This window comes from Halichondria panicea, chromosome 7 (genome assembly GCF_963675165.1).
Source record: "Halichondria panicea chromosome 7, odHalPani1.1, whole genome shotgun sequence".
Classification (NCBI taxonomy): Eukaryota; Metazoa; Porifera; class Demospongiae; order Suberitida; family Halichondriidae; genus Halichondria; species Halichondria panicea.
In genome coordinates this window covers 6,295,461-6,314,843 of record NC_087383.1, presented here as the reverse complement: position 1 = coordinate 6,314,843, position 19,383 = coordinate 6,295,461, and the positions used below count along the sequence as shown (strand labels likewise).

Here is a 19,383-nt window from a genome sequence, read left to right as displayed (position 1 = left end):
AGCTCTCATTAACGGTGAGCAGCACTAGATTGAAAGCTATATAGAGCATAGCCGTTAATCTGAAAATTTCATGTATTCGAATGGGGTCTAGTCTGGCATTAGCGACGTTCTACTGTAGTAACTAGATTTCGTTTGTACGTATCTATTCCATTATCACTGTACTATCAGGTATTGTCACGTACACTTCCACAACTCTGACCTCTGACTCACCACTATATAGGCGCTGTGACCAGTGATGGACTAACTCCACTGGGAGTGGCAGTCAGAGAGGGGCACCTGGACACTATCAAGTACCTCATCATGGAGCACAACGTGGCTGTCAATGGTAAGTTAGTATACAGTTAGCTGATACAGCATGTGCAGTACATGTCGGGGGATTTGGCACATCCATGATTAGCAACCAGTAAGTTGTGGATGCTTTAATACTATTTTGGACACAATCTTTTGTACATTTTCTGTTGCAAGTGTACAACGCAGATACCTCTGCGCACTTAAGGCCCGGGTCCAGATTTCAATACCAAAATTTACACTATGTTCACACTGCTGTATTATTTGCAATATACAGTGTATGCTGCATCAAAATGATCCAAAATGAAGCTCAATGTTTTCTTTTTCCAAAAAACTAATTAGCTTAATTCAATTATGCTAATTAGTCCCATAAATGGTGATGACGTCATGCCACTTTCAGAAAGAGAAGTGCAAATACGGCGTTGAAGATGCCAAGATCAAGCTTCAAAAACAAGGCTAGATGAACATCTCATAGCTAGGTACTAGTATCCTTGATGGGAAGAGTAGGAGTTATTGTATTCTTGAGATACACAAAATAGCCTACCTCTAGGGTGGCTGTCAGAGCTAAAGAAGCTAGCATAGCTAAGAAAGTTTTGGACATTTTTACTTCCCATCAAGGAAACATAATCATAACAACATACTCTATCTTTTGAGGGCCTAAACAGCTACTCTTACCTTGTTTTAGTCCGCCGTATTTGTTGCCAAAGATAATCTATAATAGTTCTAGCAGCTAGCTAAGCAAATACATTGACCTTATGACGTCACATGCAATGAATAACATTAATAAACATTATGAATCTCATTAACACTACATGATCTACATGATCTACATAAAATGTAGGCAATGAATAAAATTAATCTTATCAGTGCCTGACCCAGGCCTTAACTGCGCAGAGACTATATACACCCGAGGCATCGATCGTACACTAACCCAACGTTGAAACTCTTTTTGCCCCAGTAGCGTATCTAGCAATATAGGGTCAGGGTACGTGCTCAAGCACCCCCCGAAGCTAAAAATCATTACTGTTTATCTGAAGAACTCTCATTAACAGTGAGCAGCACTAGCTATTCAGATTGAAAACTATAGAGCATATAGCCGTTATATTCGAATGGGTTCTGGTCTGGCTCTATTCGGATTAGCGAGGTTCTACTGTAGTAACTAGATTTCGTTTGTACGTATCTATTCCATTATCACTATACTATCAGGTATTGTCACGTACACTTTCACAACTCTGACCTCTGACTCACCACTATAGGCGCTGTGACCAGTGATGGACTAACTCCACTGGGAGTGGCAGTCAGAGAGGGGCACCTGGATACTATCAAGTACCTCATCATGGAGCACAACGTGGCTGTCAATGGTAAGTTAGTACATGTCAGGGGATTTGACACATACATGATTAGCAACCAGCAAGTTGCCGATGCTTTATTACTTTGGACACAATCTTTTACATTTCCTGTTGCAAGTGTACAACCCAGATAATATAATTATACCCGAGGCATCGATCGTACGCTAACCCAACGTTGAAGCTCTTTATGACTTCATCTTTGTGTATGCGGGTATCTTTCACAGAACGACCGTTAGAAAGGTTTTCGTGGATTTAATTTACGCGGAATAGCAGGCTTGTTGCAGCATGCATGTGATATTAAATTTCTGGGTAAATGTTTGTAGTACATGCTGAATGAGCGAAAACCGCGAACATTTTTATACCCTTGAAATATACCCGCCGTACCTGGCAGTTAATTAGCGTGTTGTGTGGATATAAAAATATTATCTTAGTGTGTGATGGATGTGTGACTATAGTATGCCATGCTCTTTAAACAGCAAAAACACTAATAATGTTATAATTATATAATTATGAGATGCATCATCGTATTTTAGTTTGAATGACAGAAATGTATGTCATTTCTACATGAAATTTCAAAATATGCATGTGTTTCATTTAACATGTTTTATGTTACTGTATATAACGAATGTATTTTTACTGTGTATGGCTCTTCTTGTAGCTCCATGGTGAAGGTGATCATCACTTTAGATATAATATACAGACTGGCGTCAGTGTTCTTCTGAGATCATAATTATACCACATTAACCGCCATTGACTCGATATTGAGCTGCACACGTTTGCTAAAATCGTTGCATGATTGTAGTAAAGCGTAATTTTTGCCCGTCTTTTACGCCCCCATGCACCGAACGTGTGTATGGGGAGGATCTTAATGGGGGAGTGAAAGCCTCATTTAACTTGGATTGGATGTGCCGTGCCCCTCACCTTAGTTCGGCACTTCGAGGCCGCCGAAAACATCAAAAATCCTCTGTACATTCCAGCCATTATGTGTCAAGGGTTTCACTGGGGTATACTGGGTGTAGGTTAACAATGGGACCAAAATTGAGGTCAGTATAGATGAGAGCTTGTTGCAGAAATCATTCAAGTACCAGATATCGCCACATTTTGCCAATGGATAAACGGTTGTAATAAAATAATATGACAATGCCGCACTATTATTATACCAGGAGTATACAGTAAGCAACTATATTATATTAATCGAACTAAAAAATACTAGGATATAATTATTGCCAGGAAAAGCACGAAAAAGCGAAGAAACAAAGAAATTCGGCGAGTGCATAACTCTAATCCATTACAACGTCATTCACATGTACAAAATTAATGTTTACGCTATTACATACATTTTAGAATGTTTTTGTGACACTGATAATGACCGTGTTGACCTAAATACAGAGTTTAGCACAGGCATGCATACACGTGACATGGAAGTGATGATGTGACTGGTGGATGCATGGAAGCTTGGAACACTGTCTAATAATAATTTTTATTTATTGTTAATTGTGCTAATGTAATATCAACACTGACTGTACATGTTGTAACGTTATAACAGATTCGAGTTATAATTATATGCACTCGCCGAATTTCTTGTTTGTACGCTTTTTCGTGCTTTTCCTGGCAATCCTATATAGCAACGTTACACATTGCAAATGTTTTTTTAGTTCGAATCCCTTTCTTTTTTCAGTATACAGAGCATCATACTCTTCAATAATGAAAGTGAAAGAAACTATGTGACAGCCATGTTTATACTGTAGATGTAGTTTGAAGTGAATGCAACATCATCCCGGAGGCCTATTATAGTACATCTATGCTAGTCAGTGCATACGTCTAGCATAAATAGCATACCTGAGGTGAGAGAATGAAAAGTTGAGCTGAAGAAAAGGAGGTTTGTGTTACAGCCATGCCCATCTCATAAGTTGCCATGCATGTGCGTTCCTGTGGCAGTCATGTAAAGATTGCAGAATTGCATAGGTTGGAGCCTGAGAGGTTATCTGCCTCTTGGAAGCAAACACAATTCTGAGAAAAACACCCATGCATGGTCCATGCAGGTTGTAGTCGACTATAACTATAGACGCGGTATCCAGAATCTTCTGAACATGTTTGTACAAGGAAGAAATGTTTTTCAAGAATGTTACTTACTTACTTAGTCAGTCAGACGAAAAGCCGTGAAATATGAAAATAGTGCAAATAATATAAATAGTAATTGCGTGAGAATATTCATAGACTAAAAAGCTATCTGCCCAGTCAGTTTCTTGATGTGGCCTTTCCCTGCAGAAATAGAGCATGCAGTCTATACACACAAGTCAAAATGTGTGCAAACACACACAATTGCACTGTCAATCCTATGTACAACCTACTGGTTGTACTAATACCATTATGAATACGCTCTACGTCACTGGGTTAATACATGCCATGTAACGTATGGGTAGGCAGGTAGGCAAGCTATAATTATACATTTTACCACATGCATGTGCTTGCGCAATACATGTAATTTTTGGGAGTTTATACCCAGAGTATGAGAGAGTATGAGAGAGTCAGACAATATAGATTGAAGAGAGAGGGAAGTGGTTTAGAGCATAATTATAGCCATGCAGGATTTTTTGAAGAGGGGGCAAAACTTAGCCACGCATATGACCGGAAGCTACGCCTCTTAATGATGACGTCATAATTAACTTATTCTGGTCCTATACCGACTAGCCCATCACAAAGGCATTCAGCAATTGATAGCAGAGATTTGGCCATGCATATACCATGTTGAAAACCAGACCAAGGACGTTTCTTCTGACAAGAGCTGGAGAGCCTGGGCCTATTTTGTAATGAGGGTGAGGCCTTCTTGCTTCAGCAAGACAATGCATATTATGTTCATCTAAACTTACCGTAGCTAGCTATAGTTAGATATAATCTATGACTAGATTTTAGTACTGGAGAGCATAATACATGCACAGAGTTAAATTACGGTATTAAACTTATACGGGAAAATATGACAGGAAACAAAATGTGAAGAATCTCTACTTTTGTTTCCGGTTCTGCCACGTCCAGATACACTCATCACCAGGCCGTATCATTATGGGACCGAGGTTAGCTAGCTAACAGCAGCAAGATTCGCAAGAAAAGGGGGTGCCTGATAATCAGTTACACTAACCTGAGCTGAGTATAGTAGAGATCCGGAGGGCCATTGCCATGCATGCACCCCCTGGCTATACGCTATACAAAGTAACATTTGTCGTATATACATAAAATGTCACTAAAAATAATACGCTCATAATTATAACATAAGTGTGCACTGACTTCACGTGATGCTTCTACATTGAATTCTACATACATTTTGGCTCTGTGTTTCGCTCCTAAAACTCTCACGAAAACCTGGGGAATTAATTGCCTCAAAGCTCCCCCAGGTGAGCCCAACCCTCATTCGTTGCAGACATGCATAATTATATAAATCTACATGGGCCATAATCAGGTAGCAAGATTATTCTCACTTCCCGCTCGGCAATAATTGTAGTGTAATTGCACTGTGTGCATGCTTGTATACAGTAGATAAAAGTCAATTAAAAGTTTCCGTTCCGTACCGTAAAAACGTTCGCGTAGAAACGGAACAGAACTGCTCATTAAAAATTAAAACGGTACGAATCTACCCCCTTATAACGATCACACTTGTAGCTGCTTGATATCGGACGATGGCTAACTATAGCTTAGTACAGTACAGTGTTCAAGAAATCAAGCTGGTGCATGAACTGTATTATTATTATGTTGAACAAAGATTCCTCATCCTCCACAGACAGCTATACAGAATCCCAAGAAGCAAGGTAAAGCGAGCTAGTTACTGATCGATTGTAGAGCTATAGCAGGCTATACGTAGAAAATAAAAATATTTATGGCTGTATATACCTCAGAAAATTTCACCAGTTTTTCTTCATAAATTATAATTATATGTGCATTCGTATCGAGCTAGGGACTCAGGGTGCTGAAACACCCCCTATAAGCTTGGGAGCTATTAGTAATCAAGTTTGTACAATAATAATTATTAAGTTGATCTTGATAAGGCCTGCATGGTATTCAATGTTTTCAATTTGTGTATTATTGTAGTGTTTGTCGGCAATTCTTAGATATAATTATGAGCAGAAGAAAAGTCTCGAGTAACAAGCAATTTGACTAGATTATTGTTCCGCGGTGGCCGGTATGAAATCATAACCGCGGCTATTCGGTTAATTGGGACTGTGCAGGTTGACCTCGAATCTAATGACTAATTTGCGACTTTGTCTAGAATTGTTATGCTCTCTATTTAAATTTTCATATTTCAAATCACACCCAAAACGTCATATCCGGCCGTAATAAACGTACATTAATTAAAAACCAAGCTTGGGGCAGCCAGAACTACAGTATATACGGAGCCATGGCCATGCACACTTCAAGTCTGATCAAGCTATATAGCAATTTATGACGACCTGTATATTTAAGTGACTACTTAATTCAGAGACCCTGATGTGAGACCCTGATGTACATGCAGTATAGGCTTGTTAATTTGTATAATTATGAGGTTATCGTAAGCCCTTGCTCTTGTGACATTATCCAGTAGACTGCATGTGATCCATTTTGCTCTAAACATAATTATCTTGAAATCATGCATGCATATTTATTAGCGTAGTATATTCACAGTGCTTGCAATTGTTGTTCTCACCTCAGATTCTGCACTAGTAGTTCGTATCCTAGAGCTGACACTGAAAGATGAAGGTGATGTAACCACCAAAGTTAACGGTGAGATTCATTATTATATAGGTGTACACTGAGTGGCGGTCATTTACTGACTAGCAACAGATGCTCCTTTTGTTATAGTATTAATCCACCCCTCACAAGCGTCTAGTGCTTCATATTAACCACTTTTTATCGTTTTCTACAGAGAACAATCGACTTCTCTTTGCTTGCAAGTTTGGGTACACTGCAATTGTTCGTTATCTGATCAATCAGTGCAATGTGGATGTCAATGGTGAGTATATCTTTGTACGCTGATTGCTAATGGCATGTATCTCTTTACCTTTCTACCTACCCATTAATTGTGTATGTCTCAACAATGATATCTTATATACCTTATGCAATGTTAGGCCCCCCATAACTCATTGTGCATGTATGTCTTGAGTATATATACACCACCTACTGTGGGTATAGTTGGGTAGGTGCAGTATGGGACATGTAGAGGTGTTCAGGCAATAGTTGTTGGTGACGTTCATTAGTTATGGTTTCTGAGACGATGTGTTGTGCATTCCTGACACTGTCTGACTCACCACTATAGGAGCTGTGACCAGTGATGGACTAACTCCACTGGGAGTGGCAGTCAGATGGGGGAAGCTGGACACTATCAAGTACCTCATCACAGAGTGCAATGTGGATATCAATAGTAAGTTAGTATAATTATTTGCATGCACTGTACAATGACATCACTTGACCTTTCTATCCCAACCCATTGTGTATGTCTCAAATGATACCATACAGTAGCAGCCAATATAATTTAAGTATCCGTTCCGTTTACGTAGTACGTCCGTAGTACGCATATATATATACGCTACATATACCGTAGCGTTTTTTCTTATTCAACCATTGTTAACCCTTTAACCGCCACGGGACGATCGTGGCCCGCAATAGTGACTTTTTTTGCGAAATTCTAATTCTGCGATACTTAGGAAGTTGCTCGAACTACGCACATCCCTGTATAGAGGAAGAGCTGTAGAATCACGTGCAATTTAGTCTAGAAATTTCCAAGCCACGTTGCTATGTTAAATTTCATTAGCATCTTACCGCACGAAGTTTATAGCTATATGGCTAGGTTGTTTACTTGTGCCGATGTGCTTGAACAGCTTGAGGACAGCAATGGCGATGTCTCCTCTGGTGATAACAGTGCCTATGAAGGAGAGGGGATAGTAGGATACCTCCCAAAGGCTACCAGCTTTATGCCAGACGCTGATGAACTGTCTGGGACTGAGGACATGCATGACATGGACCTAGACGCTAGCACTATGGACCAGGACGGTGAAAGACCAGGAGAGGGCTCACTGTGTGACTCTGGCAAGTAGTATTATTATAGCTAGAATATCAGTGGTGTAAGTATAGTATAGCTAAAATATAGAATTAGCAGTAATGAACAGTCTTTATGTGAGCTTGTAAATTTCATAGATCGTTCACCGATATAGTAATACATGTACGTATTGTACTTCAAATTGATATATATATCTTAGCACTGTTACATTCATATGATGTGAAAATCAAGCTTAGTCAAGCCTTTATACCATTATGATAGGCTGATCCATAAAAAAAAATTTTTGGATTTTATCTCATCGCTGGCCGAGCATTTAAAATGATAAAAACGGTTGAGCGTAATAACCGTGGTTGTTATGGCAACACATGTTGCACCATTTTATTCCTTGTTGTATGGGCATTCTATTGGTATATGGTTGCTAGGCATTTTATTGCTCTGGAAACCCGATAGAGAATTTACAGACATTTCACTTCACTGTTAATTAAGAATCCGACGGTTAAAGGGTTAAATGTTCCATACCCATGCAGCTCTCACGCAGCTAGCTAGAAGTAGTTATAGCAGTATAGATAGACATTAGCTATAGCTAGCTAGCTAGCTAGCGTTTTCTAACCTTGTAGAACATGGGTTTAGGACTCATATTTATAGAGACTTGCAGACATCCTTTTTGATGAAAAGTTGAAATGGTGCATTACAATTATGTCTTTGTTGTATAGATCAAGAGCTATAGACTTAGAGCTAGACAGAGCCATAGCATAATTATAGCTACCGTATTACTAGAATATTTTGTGGGTGAAAAATCTTGGCGAATGAACCAAATCAGCAGAAAAGTTGACCCTTTACGATCTAACTATTGCGTTCTGGCAAGGATCGTGTGTATTTACTAGTAATAATTTAGGTTTTGCGGATTTTATTGTAACAGTTGCGAATTGTTCAACCATCGCAAAGTTCGCAAATGTACGGTAAAATAATACTCGAGATGACTACGATTGTCTCTTTGTTCGCTTTTTAACACTGTTCTCGTACTTGCAACGTGCATGCATCTATGGTAAATATCAACAGTATGGTAAATTGCGACGCTTTTAACCCTTTCCCCGCTTTAGCCGACTATGGTCGGCATGGCTACTGATAAATTTCAAAAAATCATTGTGCACGCTGTGTTGGAGCTATGCACACGCTGCAGGTACCAGCACATGCGAACTGAGCTGCTCTTCCATATGGTATTTTTAATATTTTGCTTCGAGGTACAGTTCGATCAGAATTGTCGAAAGAAAAGTGACCGTTTTATAATTGCTACAAGATCTTCGTAGTACAACCTCAGGGAGGTTCTAGGGAAGCTAGAGAGTGAGAATATCGATGCCTATGGCCTTGTAGAGTGAGAGGACAGTGAATGGGATCATAGCTAGGTAGGAAGCTTCCTTTCAGAGGTCAAGCTAAAAAGAAAGAGCCTGAGAATCCTGAGGAAGACGCACTTGTCTTGAGGTGGACCATCTTCCTGAACCTGGTAAGTCACTATAGAGTAGCATTTGTAGTCTTGATAGCTTCACTATAGGTTTGTTTAGGCTATAGTTAGTACAACAGTGGACATCATGAGCCACCATTGAACTTGTAAACCTGTGTGTAGGGGAAGAAAATATTTCCCGGGAAAAGGGCGTCTGCCAATAGAACCTCAAATACAAGTTTCTGCAGATCATGATTGAGTCCTGAGTGAGCCATATCACCGTGAGAACATTCTGAACACTTATATCATGTGTTCAGTCACTTCGTAACATCATACAATATTGTTTGTGTACATAATTGTGAATTTTTGTTAACAATTGTTATTTGTGGGGTGGTGGTTGGTTGCTAGGCAACCATGATGATTCCATGAATGCGACAGGTCCGGTTCTACCTGTGCAACTTTGTTACAAGTGTTTTTAATATACGGTTCATGAGTTATAAATTTTTTAAACAAAATATGCGAATATTCACTTTTAATTAAAGCAGGGAAAGGGTTAATAATTAATTTTATGGTGTCAAAACAGAAAAGTTACTACGGACATACTACCTAAACGGAACAGGCACTTTATATTGACCGCTACTGCATGTAGAATCACGATAAAATTCGTGCCGTACGTCCGTCACAGACAGACAGACTCATAGGACTGGGACCAACATTAAAAAGAAATTGATAAGATTGTGTATTATGAAACACTTCAATGGCTTTCATTATAATGAATCCCTGCCCACTGCTTAATCAGTGGGGTTGTCATTTTTGTCACATTGTCTGATTCATGCACCACTGTATAGTTGCTGTGACCAGTGACGGGCTAACTCCACTGAGGAAGCTGAACATTATCAAGTACCTGATCTCAGAGTGCAATGTGGCTGTCAATGGTAAGTTAGTAGATGTTAGCTAATACATCTATGTGCTAAAGTAGAGGTTATGAGAATATTTTTTGTCACTTGTTATGTACAGAATACAATTCTCGTTCTGTTTGCATAGTGGCGGATCCAATGGGTATAGCTTTAGGTTGAGTACCCCCTGGCTTTGATGACGAGCCTGAATAGAATCTAAAGCTAAAGCTATATAGCTATAAACTCACTGCATGGATAGCACGTAGCCGAGTTTGATACTAGTCATGTAGAAAATGAATTGCTGCAGAATAGCTAGGCTTGAAAAACAGATTACTATAATTATAGTAAGTGACTTTTAGCTCCCCCCTATCAAGATTGCACATTGAGCTGCTCTTTCACGTAGTATTTTTAATATCCTTCCTCGTGGTACGCTTTGTGCAGTATACTGTCGAAAGATAAGTGCAGCCTCTACACTGGCTCTCCTTTTTCTTACTGTATTACTAGAATATTTTGCTGGTGAAAAACTTTTGCAAGTGAGCCCAAGCAGCAGAAAATGCGACATTATTTTTGCTATCTAACTGATAAGGATCGTGTGTGATTACTAGTAATAATTGGTTTTGCGATTTTATTGTTGCGAATTGATCAACCCTCGCAAAGTTTGCGTACGTTTGATGCTTGCAAGTAATACGGTAAGATGAAATAATTATACTGTATCAATATTGTTCAAAATACGGCATTAATTGGAGGTAGAGTTAGCAAAAAGGAGAGCCTGTATTGGGAAGTCGTGTGAGGGTAGGAGCGTGGGCATGCAGTGCTGGAGATGTTCTCAGTCTAGATTGTGTGTTTAGATTCTATATACCATAGAATATCTACTGAATAATTATATGTTTCTTGTGTCATAATTATTTCTAAACTAATAGCTTAATCATCATTATCATCTATAGCAAGTATATAGCTACTGCCATCAGAGCTGGCCACGCTGGTTCCCTGCCTTTGCATGCAGTAGCTTGTTGGCAGCGTCTCAATACAAGTCGTATTATTAACTTTGAATGTGTGGGAGAATACCTTACGTCACGATTGCATGTGGGCTACATATCACCCACGTTTATAATAATCCTTGTGGATCACGCGATTTCCCAAACCAGGCTTTATATACTCTTTCTTAAACTGTACGCCCATTTCTTTCTTTGCTACTTCATTTTGTCTATTCTTTTTTGCTAGCTACCTTCTATATTATTTATGGATGAACAATGACAACAGTAAGGCCTGGAAACGAGGCTAAGAAAATTGACCGTTTGATAATGGCTACAATATCTAGGTTCTAGGGCAGCTAGACAGTGAGAATATCGATGCTTATTACAGTGAGAGGACAGTGACTAGGATCATTGCAAGGTAGGAATCTATTTTTCACAAGTCAAGCTATAAATAAAGAGTCTTGAGAGCCAGAGAAAGAAGCTTCTGAGCATGAACCAAGTTCCTGGACCTTCTAAGTAACAGTACTATAAGAGCATTATAATCATTATGTATATAGTCTTGACATAGCTTCAGTATAGGTTTGCTTCGTCTATAATTAGCTATAGTTAGTACAGCAGTGGACATCATTGAGCCACCATTGAACTTGATGTGTGTAGGTGAAAAAACATTTCCTGGAAGAGCAGTGAGGATTATAACGTTTTTCAAGTGAAGTAACAAATGTCAGACCATAGCATAAAGTGGTCGGCCAAGAAGTTGAAATGTGCAGCCCTTCTCACTCTATTTAGCCACAGTAGCTTGTCTCTTGCTTTTTTGCTAGAGCTATGATGTTTGTTGTTTTATAAAGCCGGGAAAGGTTAACTGTCGTGTTGAAAGGTCTGCTCCTCCTGGCTCTGTTGTTCTGGCTCTCTGACTGGCTTTAAAGTGTATATTATGCTAGTCAGAGCTCCTTCTTATAAACACCTCAAACAGAAGCTACAGTACAAAAACTGATACAGTGTAATTGGTTCAATTCATGCACTATATAGCACTGTGAATGTGTTTCAGACATCTCCCAATAATTAATTTATAATAGTATCGAAAAAATTATCTATAATTATTATTCTACATGTGCATGTATATTGCTGTTATTGACGTTCTAACTTGTCAATCTATGGTTTCTATGTTAAAAGTCACTGTCTGGAAACTTAAAATATAGGCGTGCCATGCATGGGCGTATTGTAACACGACGCGTGGCTTTACGCATTGGTTATTGCCATTGCTCTGTAAGTTCTGTTTATTGTAGTACTCGCAATTTCGTTGATGTACGTCGTAAAGGTGACTATACTACATTACTCAACACAAAGGTCAATTACTTTTCATGCATGTAAGACATCTTCGAATAACCAAAACTTGTACTTGCATAAAGGTGCTCAATGATTATTGACATGTCCATTGCAGATGTTCTTCTACTTGCCTGCAAGTATGGGGTTACCAAAATCGTGGAATATCTTCTAAATGATGTTGTTGGCTGTGATCCCAATATCAAAGATGACGATGGACACACACCACTCTTTCTTGCAGAGAACAAGGAAATCATTCTACTCTTGTTGCAACACGGAGCTACTGCTAAAAATGCATATTCCCAGCATCGCAAAGCTCTTGGTAAAGTGTTTTCAAAGGATCCACTGAAAAACCCAGTGAAGATACTTGTTATCGGTCACGGTGGAGAAGGAAAGAGCACTCTCATTGAAGCAATGGAACACGAGCCAACTGCACTCACATCTCTAGTCAACATTTTCGTCTCTCCTAAAGAAGTCGATGGAGTCAGCCAGAAAACAGCCGGAATCATCCCTCGATTATTCAAGAGCCATGTATTTGGAGATGTGTTGGTCTATGACTTTGCTGGTCAAGAGGTCTACTACAGCAGTCACGCTGCCATTATCAAGAACACCGTCGATGCATGTCGGCCCATTATTCTCCTAGTCCTAGGGCTCCATAAAGATGACACCTACACCACTCACTCTGTCTCCTATTGGTTGGGCATCATTGCTAACCAGTGTGCCAATATGGAGGGCAAAGCACCACTCATTGTGGTAGGTAGCCATGCTGATTGCTTAACTGACGATCAGAAGATTTCAAAGAAAGAAGAGATTGTTTTGGAAGCTGTTTCGAGATATCCGACCCTGGATCTGCTGAAGTTCATTCCCATGGATAATCGCTACTCCAACTCTAGTGGAATGAAGATATTGCGAGCTACTGTCGGCCCTGCTTGCGCCAGCATTCGATCAACGTTGGCTGTTTCTTTAAATGCACACATGTTTCTCATTTACCTTGTTGGCAAGAATGAGATTGCGTTATCACTGGAGCAAGTTCAGCAACAAATAAAGGAGGAATCCAGTCAAGCCCTCTCCAAGAAGCACAAAGAAATTGTACCATTCATTCCGACAACCATTCCTCGTTTTGTTGATATCTGTGTTCAGCTCAATGACAAAAGTCACATCCTCTTCCTACATAACACCAGCTCACCAGAGAAGAGCTTCATTGTCATCAAGAAAGACGAGCTCCTGGGTAAAGTCAATGGCACCATATTTGCTCCAGAAGATTTTGATCAGCACTGTCAACTCTCCACAAGCACTAGTACTGGTGTTGTTCCTTGCTCCAAGCTGGCTGCTGAATTCCCTAACTTGGATACTGACATGCTCACTGGATTTTTAATTAATCTCGAGTTTGCTGTGCCTATTGAAGACCCGGAAGTCCTCCGTCTTATCAATCAGCATCGAACAGACGCTGGTGAGTCTGTACCACCTGATGAGTCATATCTTTTCTGTCCTGCCCTCATCCGGTTAGAAGTTGACACAAAAGTGTTCAAGCATCGCGATGACCTTGCTTATCATTTTGGTTGGGTTATGTCGTGCTCTCACAAGAACCAGTTTTTGGACGCTCGATTTCTCCACGTTCTCCTGCTTCGAATATCTCTCTCCCTTGGGCTTGCTCCAATCATAGATTCTGACATCCCTTTTCTGCAACGTCAATGCTCGGTCTGGAAGACTGGTGTTTGCTGGAGCACTTCATATGGTGTCAAAGTGCTAGTGGAGGTCATTAACAAGAAGAAGGTCGTTGTTTTGATGCAAGCTCGTCAAGTCTCAATGAAATTTCTCAAGCTGCGCTCTACTGTGATAAAGAAAGTTGTTGACACCTCCACTGAGTTATGCTCTACTGTAGTCACTGAGGAGGCCCTCCTTCCTCCTCACAGTGTGACCTACCCTCTGGAAAATACACACATTTTTGATCTCAAGTCCCTCGCTGACAGTATTATTGGCCAAGAAATTTGTGTCGTATCAGCTAAAGGTGTTGAAAACATGCCAATTAGTGATCTGCTCCAAGCTGAAGTGTACGCTGATCTCGGTGAAAATATTGTACAGCATCTGTTCAATCCAGCACACAAGGAACTGTCTGATCGATTCATCTCGGCCCTTGTAACTTGTTGGAACAAGAATCCTCGACTGGCTGATATCGTACGCACAGCTATTACTGAGAATGCCAGCGCGGCATTTCAAGAGTGCAATAATCTCGATGATGTTCTGATAGTCTGGAACAACACTGGAGATTCCAGTGGTGAAGCACTGAGAAGAATTCTAGATCCACTTAGTGTGTTTGCTGGACGAAACCCTCTCGTGAGTTGAAAGGATTGATAGATTGCTTTGATTTACTGAATTGTATTGTGTTGAAAATGTTTAATGATCCTACTGTTACTGGATTTGTTGATTTGGTCTCTCTATACAGGAACTGGCTGGTGTTGCTGCTAAGGAGACTAGTGATGATCTACTACCAGCCCCCAGACCAACAGCTAACACAGGTACTAACTGCCAGACTAACTTACTGTAGATGCATAATAGCTATTAGCTTTATATCTGACGTTATACACACGCATGTTACACTATAATTGTATTCCCCTCCTATTAGACGAGGCCACACTGACAACTATTGATCATGAGGAGAGAACTGACGTCAGACAACCTGGTCAGAGATCTAATAATAACTGTTCGAAGTATTCCGTCTCCTATAATAATTATCATCATACCTAAAATGGAGCTATTTTTTCACTAGCTATTTACACCCAATCTGGTACACCATGCATGCATGCAGTGACCTAGTATACTGCAACTGATCCCCTATAATCTGCCAGTTTGAATATCAATGCTCAACTCCTTGTAGGCACAGCCTCTGATGAGGGAGGAGTTGGTCTTCAAGAGTTGATGGACAAGTACCATGTCGATACCGCCCAACTTGATAGAGAGATCCCTGATAACGAAGTCCCAGTCATAGCTGCCTATTTCGACAGTGTGGAGCTCTACTCTCAAGCAATGGGTCTGAGTGCCGCTGATCAAACTACTGTGAGAACTACCCTCCTTCAATACGATGCTCAGACTGCCATGACCAGGTGCTTGTCAATATGGAAACATCTCTACTCTTTCAAGGCCACATTCAGAGCACTGTTGGAGCTGCTACTGAGGCTGAATAGAACTGAAGTAGCTGCTCAAGTCTGTCAGTACTTGACTCAGAATGTAAGTACACACTTTTAAGTATAATTATCATGCCATAATTATTAATACATTAATTCATGTGCATTGTGCATTTTTGAAATTACAATGCTTATTAATTTTTGGGTTTAGTTTTGCCAGCTAAATTATGTAGCTATATAGATGTCCATTATAATTATACTATACCTGAGTCCTATACCTTATATCTTCTAATTTATCAGACAGCAAAAAATAATTATTTTGGAAATTGTCCGGGTATAATTGGAACAGATTTTTATAGAGCATGCAAAGTGTCTGGAATAATTAATTAGAACAAGCAAGCAGCTGCATGCGAGCTAGCTAAGTTTATTAGAACAGTGCATGTGCGACTGAATAGTTGCACTATAGCTATCTAAAACTAGCTCTCAAAGCTATCTAACTGCAGTACTCTAAGTCTTACTTGCCGTCTATGAATGAAACTCAACTTTTCAAGTAATTGTCGGTAATATTAAAGCACTGGAGTGTCCGTTGTATTAGAACAACGAAAATTGCCCAAAAGAATGTCTGGGGTAATTAGAAGTGTCCGATAAATACGGTAATTATCTAGCTAATAATTATTGTACTGGTTCATAAAGTTCACCTTGTATCGTCCTGCGGTTAACATGCAGTCATATAATCATTACACACATGCAGTTGTATTCACTAACTGAGTTCTCCCATGCACACAGTCATGATGATGGAGATGGAGCAGTTCTAACTATCAATGATCTAATGCTGAACACTAACAATAATTATTATACGTATGCTATACCCTATAGCTTAGCTCTTTCATTTAGATTGACAGTTAACTATTATAATGCTGATGCTGAACACTTTATTATACGTATAATTATAATTATAATTATGCTACACCCTCTATAACTTAGCTTTTTCTTTTATTTAGATTTACAGTTATATGTTTTTTGCAAAAGTTTTACATCAAAAGTGATTGTTCCGACTATTAAATGAAAAGTTGGTAATTAACGATAATCTATTAAAACATCACGGCTGCTTATGCCTCGATCTGATCTGCATGAGGATAATTATGTCAAACATTACTATAATTATTATATACAGACAGCTGTCGATCAGGCAGAATCACATGCAGGGAAACTCAAATTAAAGGGTAGGAATGCATGCATGGTTGTTGCTGAAAAGAATGCAAAATTAATGGCATGCTGCATCAGTTGGATCGGAGCGTTTCAGCTCTCTTCGATTAGTGCAGCTATATATATATAATTATACCTATTATACCAATAATTATAGCTATTATAGCATTCTATATAATTATAGTGCTAATTATTAAACGAGCATGTTGGCTTTAATTACCGGATTAGCCACTTCCGGATCCCGGAGCGAGTTTTGAGTATAAAAAGAGCTGCCCAGGACGCGACCTTTGACCCCGAAAATTTCATTCAAGCCTTAGTAACGAGCTGTTTTTTTCTCTTGCGCAAAAGCGCTCAGAACCCATTCATACACACCGTGAACACTAAAAAAAAATACACAGAAGGGAAGGGAATACATTCCTGGTGGGTTTTCTTCTTTACCAGAATCAAAAAGAAAAAAATAAAATTTATGATTATGGCTGACAAATAAATAATGCTTAGAGTACAGTAAAAGGCTATGTCTATTCAGCTCCAGGTTAGCTACAGTGAGCATTACTCCAGTGAACTCTTCCAAAGAGTTTTCCTTGCTTTCTTGCATATAAATAGACGGCATTGAGACTTGAGACTACGCCATTGTGCATTGTAGAAAGTTGACGAAATTGATTCTGAAAAAGAATTTATATCAGCATTAATTAATGTCAGTATATCAAACAAATCTTTGCTATCATTTAGAGTTGTAGAGTGGGGTGCAAACAAGTGAGAGCTCTCCCGGGTAGGGGTTGGTAGTGCTGGCATAATTTTGAGCATAATTTTTGGGGAAGAATTATGCTGGTATCATGGGCACATTAGTGAGAATAATAGGCAGGTTTAGAAATACAGGTCAGTCGAGTCAGTAGTATAAACATCTGTAGGCCTGATGGAAGTTGCGAGTACATGGGATGTGGTCTATGTTATACTTTGGAGGAATAACGTGGGAATGAATAATAGAACTACCAACCCCTAGCCGGTGAGTCTTCCTCCAGAAAAGAGGCCAGAGAGGTAACGATATAATTATTGCTTGCAATTGATACAGTAGTAAGACTTACATTTTCTATATACATAGGTTTGATGCCAGGAAGACTTTCAACAAGCGAGGGTAGTCCTTCAAAGCGACCTGAGAAAAGATGAACGTTATTAATAATAATGACTCTATGTATGAAGGTTATTATACAAATGTCATGGTGGCTATGAGCATGATGACCCACTAGTAATTGAACGGAAAAAACACTCGTCCATTTTGTCACTAGTCACCCTTCACCACAGCCACAACACCCAGCTGCTGTTTGTGCGATATTTTAAATTTACAATACTAGTACAATCAATTTTCGTTCTTCAGGAGGTACTTGGACGATACCCGAACCCACTAGGTGTTCCCTGTCCCAGACTTTCAGCACTTCACTTTGTTACTTTATCCATGTAAAATGAAATGTTAATGTTAAAAAGCACTTGCAGGTTGATAAAGTCACATTACTGTATTATACTACTTAATTTTATACTATAGACTAGACTACTTACCTTCTTCAACAACAACATCAGTTTGCCAAATCTTCATGTTTTTCCATGGCCAATGAACCTCTGGCAGCAAGAAAATTAAACGCTTAGCACTGTCAATTCTATCAACAAAGATCTGCTTGGTATCTTCAGTCTCGAACCAAAGCTCCTGTGGAACCCCAGTAGGCTTCTTCTGAGGTTGAGAACACTTCTTGAAAATAAACTTTGACAGCCATTTTTTGTTTTTAGTTTATGTCATGTCTACTATCTCGTGAGAGCGCGGAAGAAGGCGTATCAAAAGGAGACTGTAAGAATGTAAAGAATGTGCATTATACAGTCAAGGGTGTCTTTTTGCAAGACTCAAGCAAATTCATTTTTTCATTTTCGCCATTTTCCCGTTGCATCCGGTCGGAGCTGTCCTGGGCACGCCTTTTTATAGTCAGCATGCTCGTTTAAGTATAATTATTATAGACTCCATGCATGGACAAGTTTTGCTACACACAGTTCGTTCTGAAAAGGCTGCATGCACTGAATAGTACATAATTATGTAAGGCATAATTATTTGCAAGCATAATTATTTTATTTTGTAAATCCACAAATTTCAATCCATGACTATCCTATATAGAAACTCTTATACACGCACTTCATTGATCCTTGAGCAACAAACACTATACCGTCCATATAATTATATAACTCGCTTGCTCATGCGCACCAAGTCATAACTTATATCCATGCATGCAGTGAGTGGTATATCTTTCAGACCAGCGCTTGAATGTATATATGCATGCATGGGTTATTCAGTATACACAGTACTGCCTGTAGCCAGGCCAAGTGTAGTGTAACCTCCAATAAAGCTATATAGGGACAACGTAATACCTCTCTATACAAGTCATGTTTCAATGCAGAATTAAGTACAAGTGTTTGATAGGCTATTTTACGTAGCTATAATTATAGCTTATATATCGATGTTGTGAATTGATGAGTGTTTTTTTAGCTGAAAGTTCAATTCAGCCACCTCTGCACTCACTCTCCGTGACACCTCCACACAGTCAGTCTATAGAGCTGCAGGAATAATAAGAGAATCCGATAACATAGTTGACAGAACATTTACACCATAAAACGACGAGCCTATACTATGTGTGTACGGTATACTACCTCAGGGCCACTGTAAAATATGAATAATTTATTATGCAAGAAGAAACATTATATAATTATAGCCAAGCCACCTTAGTATAATTATT

General features: G+C 39.3%; 1 protein-coding gene and 1 long non-coding RNA gene across 4 annotated transcripts in view; one reads left to right on the top strand and one right to left on the bottom strand.

The window, feature by feature from the left end:
* The window catches only part of LOC135338448 (uncharacterized), a 37,129-nt gene extending 20,633 nt beyond the window's left edge, over positions 1-16,496 (top strand). For 2 of the 3 annotated variants that reach the window (XM_064534580.1, XM_064534579.1), the window contains 11 exons: positions 221-325; positions 1,545-1,649; positions 6,315-6,386; positions 6,529-6,615; positions 6,919-7,023; positions 9,946-10,032; positions 12,406-14,621; positions 14,731-14,803; positions 14,911-14,967; positions 15,163-15,512; positions 16,196-16,496. In XM_064534580.1, the coding sequence (XP_064390650.1) occupies positions 221-325; positions 1,545-1,649; positions 6,315-6,386; positions 6,529-6,615; positions 6,919-7,023; positions 9,946-10,032; positions 12,406-14,621; positions 14,731-14,803; positions 14,911-14,967; positions 15,163-15,512; positions 16,196-16,201 (3,263 nt within the window). In that variant the 3' untranslated portion in view covers positions 16,202-16,496. Of the gene's footprint in view, positions 1-220; positions 326-1,544; positions 1,650-6,314; positions 6,387-6,528; positions 6,616-6,918; positions 7,024-7,402; positions 7,689-9,945; positions 10,033-12,405; positions 14,622-14,730; positions 14,804-14,910; positions 14,968-15,162; positions 15,513-16,195 lie in introns of those variants that run through there. The other variant, XM_064534581.1, reaches the window with a different exon arrangement.
* A 430-nt stretch (positions 16,497-16,926) lies between these two features.
* LOC135338557 (uncharacterized) lies at positions 16,927-18,488 on the bottom strand. Its single transcript, XR_010395569.1, has 4 exons — positions 18,167-18,488; positions 17,957-18,057; positions 17,698-17,765; positions 16,927-17,277 (listed from the first exon to the last, which is right to left on the bottom strand). It is a non-coding gene; the product is annotated as an uncharacterized LOC135338557 (long non-coding RNA).
* Between the last annotated feature and the right edge of the window lie 895 nt (positions 18,489-19,383).